The 12893-nt window shown below is 40.4% G+C and overlaps 1 protein-coding gene across 2 annotated transcripts; it reads right to left on the bottom strand.

Annotated features, from left to right (window-relative positions):
* Positions 1 to 1262: 1262 nt before the first annotated feature.
* On the bottom strand, positions 1263 to 10988 carry LOC306772889 (interferon-inducible GTPase 5-like). 2 transcript variants are annotated; one of them, XM_079262537.1, is made up of 4 exons: positions 10853 to 10988; positions 9625 to 10187; positions 4272 to 4708; positions 1263 to 3902 (listed from the first exon to the last, which is right to left on the bottom strand). In XM_079262537.1, exons 2-4 carry the CDS (start codon positions 10178 to 10180, stop codon positions 3846 to 3848), a joined length of 1050 nt encoding a protein of 349 aa, XP_079118663.1. In that variant the 5' UTR covers positions 10181 to 10187; positions 10853 to 10988; the 3' UTR covers positions 1263 to 3845. The 2 variants fall into 2 exon arrangements, with proteins under 2 accessions (XP_079118663.1, XP_079118662.1); XM_079262536.1 differs by having other exon boundaries at positions 1263 to 4708.
* Positions 10989 to 12893: the final 1905 nt, after the last annotated feature.

The raw sequence follows: 12893 nt of genomic DNA, 5'->3' as shown, positions 1-12893 counted from the left end.
TTTTTTTATATGACTAAAGCAGCTGCTATCAGCATACTTTGATACTAATGACACAAGTGGTTTGATAATAATAATAATAATAATAATATTTTGTCTGTTTATTCTTTATTATGCTATATTATATATAAAATTCAGGAAACTATGGGCTTTTTAAAAAAAAATACTATTCTTCAGTAATATCTACATTCCATAGAAAAGCATGTACCTATCCACTTTTTGCAAAAATTTTATGATTTTCTTTTATTTTAAAATTAAAATAGAAATAAAATTGTGGTTCTTCAAAATAGGAAATTACCTGTAGTAGATGCTTATGAAAAATATAAGAGGTCAAAGAGGCACATTTGATGTCTCCAGGTTAATTATCGACGATGGAACATTTTCACTGAATCAGTGTTTATCTGGTTATAAATGAAGTGATTGCTGTTTTTTAATACTTGTTGGTTAAATGGAATCCCGCCTAAATTTGGACAGTCTCTTATCTTTTAAATTAAGATTACATAAATCACACCAGGTGATGGCGTTGCTGACCATTGTTTGTTTTCACCATTGCACAATGTGTGTATCAATGATCCACAGTTTAACATGGTGTGGGCTCTACTGTCCTTTATTGTCCAGCAGTGGATGACAAAGTGGTTCAGGTAGATGTGGCAACTGAACTTTACACCTGTGTTTAATAAGCAGCTGCTTTACCAGGAGAACTAAACACCCATATGAGCATTCAGCTTAAAAACAGTTATTTTCCAGGTCTTTCTGTCTGGTAATTTTGGTCCTGAAGTGCAACATTTCAAACATCAACGGTTTAGTAACATTGCTGCTCTTATCTGTTGCCTCCACTGTCTGAAAACTCCGACAGAAACAGCTGTTAAACTTTCTTCCTCGGGAAGCTGAGAGAAGTTGCAGCTAGCTTTGGGGTAAACCCCCTTCACTTTACCAGCAGCGGTGAAGCAGACACCACTTTGTGTTTATTGCTACAGCTTGTAGCAAAACAGTCACTGCTAAACAAGAAGCTTCTCAGAGCTAACATCCACTGCTGCCGACACAGCTGACATGCTGTGTTTCTCTCCTCTCTCCAGCTTGACATTAAAGTGGCCATGCTGTTCTGTTAACACAGCGCTATAAACAGCACCATGTCTGTGTGTGTGCTTGTAGTGTTGCTTATGTGTGTTAGCCTGCAGCTAAAGAAAAAAAACGGAGTGTAGACCCAAATGAGGTGTGGACCCAAATGCAGAGACACAGACGGAGATACAGAGTTAAGACTGGTTTATTGCTTGAGCCACAGGAACAAAGGACACTTGGCACACAGGGGAGTGACTAACACAATGAATCCGCAACATAGAACTAAAACCGAGGGTATGAATACAAGACACAGGTGAAACAAATTAACTGAATGAACCCAGGTGAACTAAATCAACAGGAACAAAAGCTAAACAAGACATAAAGGAGCTAAACAGGAAAAACTACAAAATAAAACAGGAAAACTAAGACACAAAAAGTGCAAACCATGACACAAGATGTAAAAGTGGTGCCCTGTCTTGGCTCCTCCCCCTCTGGTTTTGTGCCTTGCATGATCCAAGGCATTACACATTTATTTTTCATCCTATCCAAACAATAATCTGCATCACTTCATTCTTTTTCTTCATGATTTTTTGCAGTTGGCAGATTTCTCAGGTTGCTTCTTCGGTCTGCATATTACTGGTGTTTATATTGGGCCAAAAGAGTGTAGCCTACTATCTCTGGAAGGGACACGGTCCCTTTAAAGTGGACGAAACAGTGTGAACGTGCCTGTGAAGTCTAGTCTCTTCTTTTGTCCTCTACTTGTCCAGTTTCCGTCATTGTTTTAAGGACACACTGCACTCAATGCTGATATGCCAAGTTTTTAACTGCTCTTTAAGAATCTCTTTGGTGCTGCTAAAATACTGTTTTCGATTGTACAAGTTAGTTGTATAACACATTGCTTCAGCGGTGGGGGGTCCCAAGGGACAGGGTGTATCCTGTATCCTGCATCCTGTATCCGGTACACCTTGTACAAGTTGCCCAGAGAAGTCATGCATTCATGAGGCAAACACACTGAAAAGCTCGGCTGAACATCATATTTAATGCACTATATTTTTACTTTCCTACATAAGCAGAAGTTATGATTAGGACCTAAATATTCTAATTACATGCAGGTTTAATTTTTCATTCATTTAAAAGATTAAAAACCACAGATAAAAAGCACAATGTCTGAAAAGGTATTTTTATACACAATTTATCATCAGATAAGATAAAGCTGATTATAGCTAATAATTACACATTAAACATCTTGAAACGTAGCACAAGAAACAATCTCTTCACTGCATATAATACACATTACATATGGAAAAAAAACATTAGGCTATATTTTTTTCCTGTACAGAATATATGAAGAGGCAAATTACACATTTTAACAAAAGAAAAATAATCATTGCTTCTGGAGAAAAATCTAAATAAATGGCAACCTGATACATTAACTGTAAAAATGTATTGGTGCAGCAAGATATCAGTTTAAAAATACATTTACTGATATAATCTAAGCAACTTTCTCGTTTTCAGCATATCTTTGTTTTTCTAAAGTGCCAATGCATTTTATTTACAGTCATGAGTTTAAATTCAGTGCTTTTCTGATCACTGTCTGAGCATCTTCAGCACTGTGAATACTGATGCTTAGTTGTTTACTTGAAAAAATTAAGGCAACATTTTCCTTCCCTTCACTCCGAGTTATGAGAACGTTTTTATTTGGTTGTGATTATGATTCACCTTTTGTAAAAATGTGTATTTATTAAAGTGACAGTTAAATTTTGAGAATAAAAGACCAAATTAGTTTGACAGTTTACCTTTAAGTCAGTAGTTCTAAATATCAAATTAAATGCATATTACACTTTTTTTTAATGTTTATAAATGTACTATGATATTTGTTGTGGTTTATAGAGGAGGGAGGCTCTAAATCAGACCTCTGCTGCACAGCAGGACATATGAAAGCCAAGCTGCTGAGCTTTATAGCTAAACTGTGTAAAAGATGTGTTCTGTGAACATTTCTGCTTCAGAGCCACATTGTTTCTGCATAATTTCCTGCCTCGTTTCAGGAAGTGACGTGTGTGTTAATCATGCTTTTAAAAAAAAAAACAACAAAAAGGATCTGCTTTAACATGTCATTAACGCATTGACTTTATATGTTGGATATTGTTTTACAGCTTTAACATTCTATTCTGTTTATTTTTATTCATTCAGTCATTTAGCAGACGCTTTTATCCAAAGCGACTTCTATAAGAGAGTGAGAACAACACAAGCATGAAATCAAACATCATAGGAAGGTGCTGGCTGACTGCTGGAGTCCAGTTGGATGCAGGTGTTGACATGTAGCGCTACAAGCTTTTTTTTTTGTTTTTTTCCTTTTTTTTTTTTTTGCAAAGAACTGGGCTAATTTTCTCCAAGTCCTCTGTCTAAGTTAAACTAAGTGCAGAAATGCTGCTTGAAGAGCTGAGTCTTCAGCTTAAACGTAGACAAGGACTCTGCAGAGCGGACAAAGTTCGGCAGGTCGTTCCATCATCGTGGCACAACAGAGAAAAAGAGTCTGGCTGGTGATTTAGTCCCACATATTGGTGGTAATACTAGGTGTCTTTCACTGGTGGAACGTAGCTGTCGAGAGTTAGTGTAACATTGAATGAAGGAGTGAAGGTAGACAGGAACAGTTTGTGTGATTGTTTTGTAAGCAAGAAGCAAATCTTTCAATTTAATACGTGCTGTGACCAGAAGCCAGTGAAGTGTGATTAGCAGCGGAGTGACATGAGCCCGTTAGGGTTGGTTGAAGACCAGACGTGCTGCGACATTTAACAGCATGCAGACAAACCTGCCAGAAAGGAACTGCGGTAGTCAATAATGATATTCTGGAAGTCAGAAAGGCAAGAAACAGCTACTTTTAAAACCTTTTGACATATTAACAAGTTTAAATGTTCATCTACATTATTATTTAGATGACAGATTCATTCAGACAGAATCTGTCACAATCTGCTCGTTCTCAGTTTTCTAAAATCAGACACTAAATGATGTTTACTTTACAGTGAAGGATTCACACTCAGAACCCTCTCAGACACCCTCAGAGCATCTTCTGCAAGCATGTCCAGGAACAGTTTCAGGAGTTTGTAGGTTGTAACAGCAGAGAAACTCATTGATAATGGGATTCCAATTATAGGAATAAATCTGCTCACTTCCTCCGCTGCCATTAATCCTGCCATGGTTGAAAGCTGAAACGTTACCTTCTTGATAAGATCGCTGGTTATCTCTACAGCTGCCAGAGGTGACATGATGACAGCGCGCAGATCTTCATATGATACACCTGATTTGGCAGCAAGTCTCTTCAGCGAAGGGGGATCCAGACCAAACCCAACCACATATATTGTGGCAGCAGAAACAAGCAGACCCAGATCAACACCAATAGAAAGACCTGGAACTGGCACAGCTGCTATAACTCCAGACAGAGCAGTGAAGAGCCACATTTTCACCTTGAAAGCTTTTTTCCGCCTATGGATGACCTCTGGGCTGATAGTGGGACTGGCAAACAGCAGAACATCCCTCTTGTGTGCAGGAAGATCTTTCTCTAAGGTCTCTTGTAAGAGAGAGAAATCATACAGCTGGAGATGAAAGTTGGACACCAGGAAGACCTTAGGAGACTCACATCCTTGTTGTCTCAGACCTGTGTGAAAAACAAGACACAATATAGTAAATAGTTTCACCTTATTCATATGAAAATAATTTTCATAAAACTGCAGTGAAAGCAAAAGCACATCAATCCAACTATAATTCAGAATGACAGGAAGTGAACTAAGCTTTTTATTTCAGTTTTCTTTTCCTCTGTAATTTAAATGATCCATCATTATTCACTCACAAAAGATAACCCCAAACTTAACCTGTCTGCTAAAAAAAACAAAACATATCATCCTGTATGATCTTGTCTTATGGACTGTGACTGATGGGTTTTTTTTTTTTATCTGTGTAAATATGTCTAACTCTGGTCCTGAAGAGCAGCTTTCCTGCAGCTTTCATATGGTTCCCATGACAACACACCACCAACAAATGAAAAGTTCTGCATAAGCCTCATAATGATGTTGATTTGAGTAAAGCGTTGCTTGTTTTTAGGTGCTAGTACTGATTGGAATCTTTCAGGTACATCATGGTTAGGGGGTTAGGGTTAGGTTAGATAAGATCAAAATTTGGCTGACTAGGCCCGGCTGTATCATGTGGGTCAAAAATGACTCAAAATGCCACCTTCAGGGTAACCTCGAGTTTTGTTTTTTGTAATGTAGGTAAACTTGTTGCTGCTCTATGTCAGAATAAAACAGTGTCTATGTGTTTCTCTATTAGGGAATAAGATTTTGAAAAACATTTAATATTTACATAAAAAGGAAATAGTTCATATTGTAAGGTGATTTCATAATCTTAGATTAGTCCGAAATCCACAAGTTAAATTAGACAAGCATTTAAAAAAATATCTAAAACAATACAAAATAATCTAAACTGCTTCAAAATGATCAGAAACTACATCCCAAAGCAGGCTGATATGCTGTACATGCATGCAATGATCTTTTCCTCATATATCATAATGACAGCAGGGTGTAGGTTACTGCAATAAAGCGGGAGGTTTGCTGTATAACCGAGCATATGCACTGTCGTCACATGCATGCTCAGGATGGGGGATTGGATCGAAGTCATCACTCGATGGTTTCTATTATAGGATATGTATGAATTAGCTTGAAATTCTGTGTTGATTAATTCATTCATTCATTTTTCTAACTGCTTTATCCAATTCAGGGTCATGGGGAAGCTGGAGCCTATCCCAGCAGTCTTAGGGCAAAAGACAGGGTACACCCTGAACAGCTCGCCAGTCCATCGCAGGGCGTGTATGTTGATTTGTGTATGTAAAGTGCCCTGTGACAACATTGTTGTGTAGTGGCGCTATACAAATCAAGTTATATTGAATTTAAAGTTACGGATGGAAAACCAATCCAGTTTTGGTAGTGTTTTACTTAATTTTACATTTTGGTTTATGCATATTTGTGTGTGTGTGTTTTGTATGTATGTATATAGGCACATTTGTATATATACTTTTTATTTCTTTATTTTTTGCATTGTAATTTACTGTGTATACTATTTGTCTGGTGTAAAAGCCAAACTAGGGACTGTCAGGTTTTAACAGGACCTAACTGCCTAAGAAAGAATGAGATGGAGTCAGACTTAGTTTCTCATTGCAATGGGGAAGACACCACAGAAGCTGTGAGAGTCTACCCGAAACATATTTCTCACTGACACAAGTTGGTTCACAAAAAGAGGAAATCATTTCATTGTTTGAACAGATATAGACTTGATGCTGGACAAGAAACTTGCTTTGTCAGGAAGTGCTCACCGCACTCCTATATGCTGCTGCAGAGACAAGATAGGTTCCAGTTCACAAGTATAAAAGCAGAAATGATCAGAAGTCATGTCTCGGGGTGTATCAAAGTTCACTCAGCTCTGTTTCCTGTTGTTTAGAGACAGGGTGCTTTCTGTCACGTTCTTCTGTTAAGCATACACAAAGATTATAAATGCAAGCATTATTTAATAAAAGGATAAACCATAAAAATTGTATAATCATTTCCAACAGGGACAGGCATTTAAAATGATCCTTAGCTAAAATGCTGTAGTATGTGACATCGTCCACGAAGCATACTTGTCCCTAAAAAATAAAGAAAAAGTTTTAAAAAAAAACAAAAAACAAACAAAAAAAAAAAACCGCAGAGCCCCGCCCTCCAGATCCAAAAACGACTGGTATACTCATGTTTCAGGCAAAGAAACAGCAGCCGTTGTACAGGTGTGAACTTTTTATCTGCCATGCATTTACTAATTTCAGACTTTTAGATGTTTTTGAGAAAATTTTTCTGCCCACATAAGCAAATAAAAAAAACTCTAATTAAAATTTAAGCCAAAATACTTTTATGAATCTATCAATCCATCCATCTTCTTTCACTTATCCGGGGTTGGGTCACAAGGTCAGCAGCTTAGGCAGGGAAACCCAGACTTCCCATTTCCCAGCCACATTTGCCAACTCTGCGGGGGGATCCCAAGGCGTTCCCAGGCCAGCCAAGAGATACAATTCCTCCAGCATGACCTGGATCTCTCCCGGGGTCTCCTTCCAGAGGGACGTGTCTGGAACACCTCACCAGGTAGGCGTCCAGGAGGCATCCTGACCAGATGCCCGAGCCACCTCAACTGGCTCATCTCAATGCAGATGAACAGCAGCTCTACTCTGAGCCCCTCCCGGATGACCGAGCTCCTCACCCTATGTCTAAGGGAGAGCCCAGCTACCCTGTGGAGGAAACTCATTTCAGCCGCTGCCACTGCCAGCAATGCGGATCATGGTCTGACACCTGTTGTAAATGGACTGGGCAGCTCGTACAAGGGGGTCCGCTAACCCATACTCCCGGAGTTGCATTCAGTTGAACGCCTTTTTCAGGTTCACAAAGCACCTGTAGACTGGTTGGGCAAACTCCCATGCCTCCTCCAGGACCCCAAAGAGGGTATAGAGCTGATCCACTGTTCCGCGACCAGGACAAAAACCGCACCCTGAATAGACCTTACCAGGGAGGCCAAGGAGTGTGATTCCACCGTAATTGAAACACACCCTCCTGCCCCCCTTCTTAAAAAGGGGGACCACCACCCCACTCTGCCAGTCCAGAGGCACTATACCCGATGTTTATGCAATGTTGGACCTTGTTGCAGAGGCGTGTCAGCCAGGACAGCCCCACAGCATCCAGAGCATTAAGGAACTCCGGGCAGATCTCTGCCACCCCCGGGGCCTTGCCACCAAGGAGCTTTTTGACCACCTCAGCAAACTCAGCCCCAGAGATAGGAGAGTCCACCCCTGAGTCCCCGAGCTCTGCTTACTCACCGTGTTGGTAGGTTTGAGGAGGTCTTCAAAGTATTCCTTCTACCAACCCAGAACCTTCTGAGTCGAGGTCAGCAGCTCCCCATCTCCACTGTACACAGCATTGACGGGGCACTGCTTCCCCCACCTGAGTCGCCGGATGGTGGACCAGAATCGCCATGAAGCCATCAGGAAGTCTTTCACCATGGCCTCACCAAACTCCTCCCAAGACGAATTTTTTGCCTTGGCAACAGCTAAAGCCGCATGCCGCTGAGCCTGTTGGTAACAATCAGCTTCCTCCAGAATCCCACAGACCAAGAAAGCCTGGGAAGACTTCTACTTCAGCTAGACGGCATCCCTCACTGCTGGTGTCCACCGACAAGTCCTGGGATTACTGCCATGACAGGCACCAACAACCTTATGGTCATAGCTCCGGATGGCCACCTCAACCATAGGGGCATGAAACGCAGCCCATTCAGACTCAATGTCCCCCGCCTCACTAGGGACATGGTCGAAGCTCTGCTGAAGGTGAGAGTTGAATCTCACTCTGACGGGGGACTCTGCCAGACATTCCCAGCAGACCCTCACAACACGTTTGGGCCGGCCAGACCTGATAGCTTTCTCCCCCACTATCTGAGCCAACTCAACACCAGGTGGTGATCAGTTGAACACCCCTATGTTCGAACATGGTGTTCTTTATGGACAATCCATGGCGAGCACAAAAGTCCAGTAACAAAACACCATTTGGGTTCAGAGTGGGGCGATCATGTCTCCCAGTCACTCTCCTCCAGGTCTCACTGTCATTGCCCACGTGAGCATTGAATTCCACCAGCAGAACAAGGGAGTCCCCAGAAGGAACCCCCGCCAACACTCCCTCCAAGGACTCCAGAAAGGCTAGGTACTCTGAACTGCTGTTTGGTGCATAAGCACAGACAACAGTCAGGACCTGTCCCCCTACCCAAAGGCGAAGGGAAACTACCCTTTTGTCCACCAGGTTAAACCCCAATGTACAGGCACCAAGCCGGGGGCTAATGAGAACGCCCACACCTGCTCTGCGCCTCTCACCATGAGCAACTGCAGAGTGAAGAAGGTCCAGCCCCCCTCTCCTTCCCTGCCAAAGAGGTGAAAATCCACATTCCCAGAGCCAGGTTCTACAGCCGGGGATCGGACCACCAGGGTCCCCGCCTCTTGCTGCCGCCCAGCTCACATTGCACCCGACCCCTACGGCTGCTCCCACAGATAGTGAGCCCACGGGAGGTGGGGCCCATGTCACGTTTTCGGGCTTAGCCTGACCGGGCCCCACGGGCAAAGGCCCGGCCACCAGACACTCGCTCTCGTGCCCCACCCCCAGGCCTGGCTCCAGGAGGGGGCCACAGTTATCCTCATCAGGGTAAAGGAGGGTCTTTTATAAAACTGCACATAAAGATGCCTTTTACATTTGTTTTACATGAAAAAAAAATAAAAAGGTGATTAACACCTAAAATGTTTCTTTGTGTTAATCTCATTTTCAAACATGGTTATGTTTTTTTTGGTTTTGTTATTGTAGACATCAATTATTCAGTGTATTTTCCCATTTTGTGCAAGTACATTGTCATTGTATGAATTCAGAGGCTCTTTGTAATCTCTGCAGTAGGATTCATTGCTGATCAAACCAGATTTCACAGATTAACACTTTAACAGCTGAACAGATGAGAAATATTGTAGCTGCTCACCTTGAACACAATTTTCTCTGATCCTCAACAGCGTTGTCTCTTCGTTGAAATCTCTCTTTCTTCTCTCATTATCTAAATCGATACCAATCTTTGAGCGAATAAAGTAGAAGTTTTTCCCCTTCTTCTTTATCTCCTTAGCTAGTTTCACATCATTTTCAGTAAAGCGAGTCGCTGAGACGATAATGAAAAAGTCAAATGTGTCAAATCCAACATGCTTCAGGTACTTGTCAGCTGGAAACTTGGTGGTTCCAATTCCAGGAAGATCACACAGGATGACATTAGGATATCTTGGATGATGGTATTCTGCTACTTCTGTGGTAGTTTCTACAACACCGGTAGGGGCAGACCCCTCCTCATCATCACTCATGCCTCTAAAGGCATTAACAAAGGTGGATTTACCAGAGCCAACTTCTCCTGTGATCCCAATTTTTAGTGGAATGTTGTTTTGTCGCTCTAAATATTCTCGAATTCTTGCAGCTGCAACTTCATTGTTGTTCCTCAGAGCTTCTTGTAATTCCTGTTTAACCTCTGGATATAAATCAATGTGATCCTCCATGTTGACGCTTAGATGAAAGAGCAAAAAGATGTGTTTAATTAGCATTAAGCCATAAACAGTTTATTGACAGTAATGCATAATGCCAAGTTAAACACACTCAGTGTTACAGAGATAAAGCTCCTTTAAAGAAGCTGAGAAATTCATACAAAACAGAAACTTTCATTATTCCACAAAACAAAGTCAAACCCTGATATTAAACCGAAACAGGAGGATTCAGAAGCCTCAGATAAGCCCAGTCTCAGAAATCTGGGTGTAATTTTAGATGAAGAACTTTCTCTAGAACAACATGTAAATAAAAACTGCTGTTTTCTTTTGCAAAACTCAGAACACTGTTGAAATGAAGTAGCATTCATAATTCATGCTTTTATCCCAACGTGATTAGACTACTGCAGCAGTCTAAACTGGAAGGAGCATCGAGACTTTTACTTCTAATATAAAACCTGCTGCAGTTTAGCTTATCTGTGTCCTGTTGTGTTGGCTACTTTCAAGGCTCTGTACCGTAACCTCTATGTTTGCAGGTTAAATTCTTCTTTTAAAAAACCTTAATAATCCATAAGCACTGAAGGTGTAACACAAAACCCATCTGCATATTATGAGTTTATCAATACCACAGTCAACAACATAAATTCTCGGTTCCAAATTGTCTCAATTTAAGCAGGAAACAGAACTCACCTTCTCCAGAGAGGAAATATCTGGTCCTGCCTGTGTGTCGAGAGGCTCTAAGTCTCTTATTCTGAGACCTTTTATTTGAATAAGAAGCAAATGCAAATAAAACAATCCTAACCTAAACCGATTCCCTCTGTGGTCTAAGACCGAAGACTTTCAGGAAGTTCTGGTTTATAAGCTCCCTGCTCTCATCTGAGCATGTTTGATCAACTTCCTTCCTTCTTTCCTACCGATGGCTGAGGGCTGGTCTGAGCCGGGTCCACTTCTTGTACCAAGAAAAATATTTTAACACAATGCTTATTGTTCAGTAAGATCAGCAGGAAAAATCAACTCTGTATCTTGCTAAACTATACCACAACCGGTAGCTGTTCAGTGTGAGATCACGTCTTACTGTTGGCACAAACAATGCAGGCTGTCAGCAGCAAAAACACTTTCAGTTTCAACCTTTCAGATACAATATTCACACGTAATAATCAGGGAAAAGTCAATGAAAGAAGTGAAGTTCCCTCATAGTACAATAACTTATCTGTGCTTATAACCTTTTTTTCCCTTTTTTTTGGACAGCTTACATTTTTTCTGAGTTGCTAAAACACTAAATCCTGTCTTCTTGCAGTAACTTATTTTGCAACCTAAATTTTCTATTAGCTAAACTTGTTCAGGTATTTAGACACCATTTGTAAAACTAATCTGCTCTTTTTTGCAAAACCTGACGAGCAGCCCAGCTCTTTATGATGTGGAACAAACTGGATAAACAAAACATGTTCACTACTTACAATCCTGCAGTTTTTATTGTAAAAATAAAAAGCAACAGATTACAAGAAAGAAAATTGAATAAAGAAAATAGTTTCCATTCTTTCATACTTCTTTTTATGAAAATGACTTGCAGCAGGTGCAAAAGCTGAACATGTCATCCTCCACGTCAAGAAACCAAAATGAAAACCAAAGTTTATCTTAAGATGGTGGAAACTTCTGCTTCACATAAACCAGTTCCTCTATCATCTTATTCTCCATCTTATCAAATATTTTTCATCTTTTAAAGTTCACAGAGGCTGTTTTTATTCTAAGTACTGAGTAGTTTAATGACACCTGGTCTCTGTAATGATCCTCTCTGCAGGTAATCTGACCAGCCTGACTCTAGAGCTCCTGAACTGAGTTGATCTCAGGACGTTGCAGGAGTTCCTTAGTGTTATCCTATCGCTATGTTCAGGTGGTTTAAACAAGGTCTTACTCTAAACTATCTGAATATAATCAGTTTATAAATATATGTCTAATGGTGCTCAAAACAGTTCTCTGTTTTAGCGGGGCGCAACACTTACCCTAAAAGACAAGAAGTACCAGCTCCTGTCCAGCTATGTCCCTTAAATACCGTCTGATGAGAAGATGAGTCAGGGACCCTCAAAAGAAAAAGTGTTTAGCTTTAGAAAATTCTCCGATCTTTTATAAAGTAAAAGAATCCTGATCTAGACTAATATCCTGTGTGGTCTGAAGCATAAAATCATAAAGACTTCTGATGCTGTTTTACCTTTAATGAAACTGCACACTGTAAAATGTTTCATTCAGTATTTCAGTTCTTTTATCAGGATCTGGTTTAATGTGGTTAAGATAGAAAATAATAAACTCACGATAATTTCCATGTTCAAAAGTAGAATAGAGTTTACAAATCAAAAACTGCAATTTAATTCATCTGCACACTGAAGAATATTTCAGTCCATAAGTATTGCTCTTTTTTTTTCTTTTAAAGTCAAGGTTTATCACATGTAAACATTTCACATATCTATCTATCTATCGATCTATCTATCAGCTGATATTTGACTTACCTGGTTTGCTGCTGTAAACGATTAGGATGAGCCTTTACTGCCTCCTTTTGGTCATTATGTGGAACTGCAGTCCAACAACACTCATTTGCTTTCATTGTAACGTAAAAATTATTACAAGTTGTTCAGCCATTTGGAGATGATGTGAGTTTTGTGACATGGTGCATCATCCTGCTGGAAGTTTCCATCAGAAGATGCTACACTGTGCTCATTAAGGAATAAACATGGTCAGC

Source organism: Telmatherina bonti (assembly GCF_933228915.1).
Source record: "Telmatherina bonti genome assembly, chromosome: 22".
In the NCBI taxonomy this organism is placed as follows: Eukaryota; Metazoa; Chordata; class Actinopteri; order Atheriniformes; family Telmatherinidae; genus Telmatherina; species Telmatherina bonti.
This window is presented reverse-complemented; position numbering and strand designations above follow the sequence as displayed.

Bases quoted from the DNA above. Each gene is read 5' to 3' on its own strand.
- LOC306772889 (XM_079262536.1), bottom strand. From the start codon at position 10,180: ATGGAGGATCACATTGATTTATATCCAGAGGTTAAACAGGAATTACAA. The intron at 4,709-9,624 runs GTGAGCAGCTAC...TTTTTCACACAG, and splicing joins CAGAGAAAATTGTGTTCAAG to GTCTGAGACAACAAGGATGT.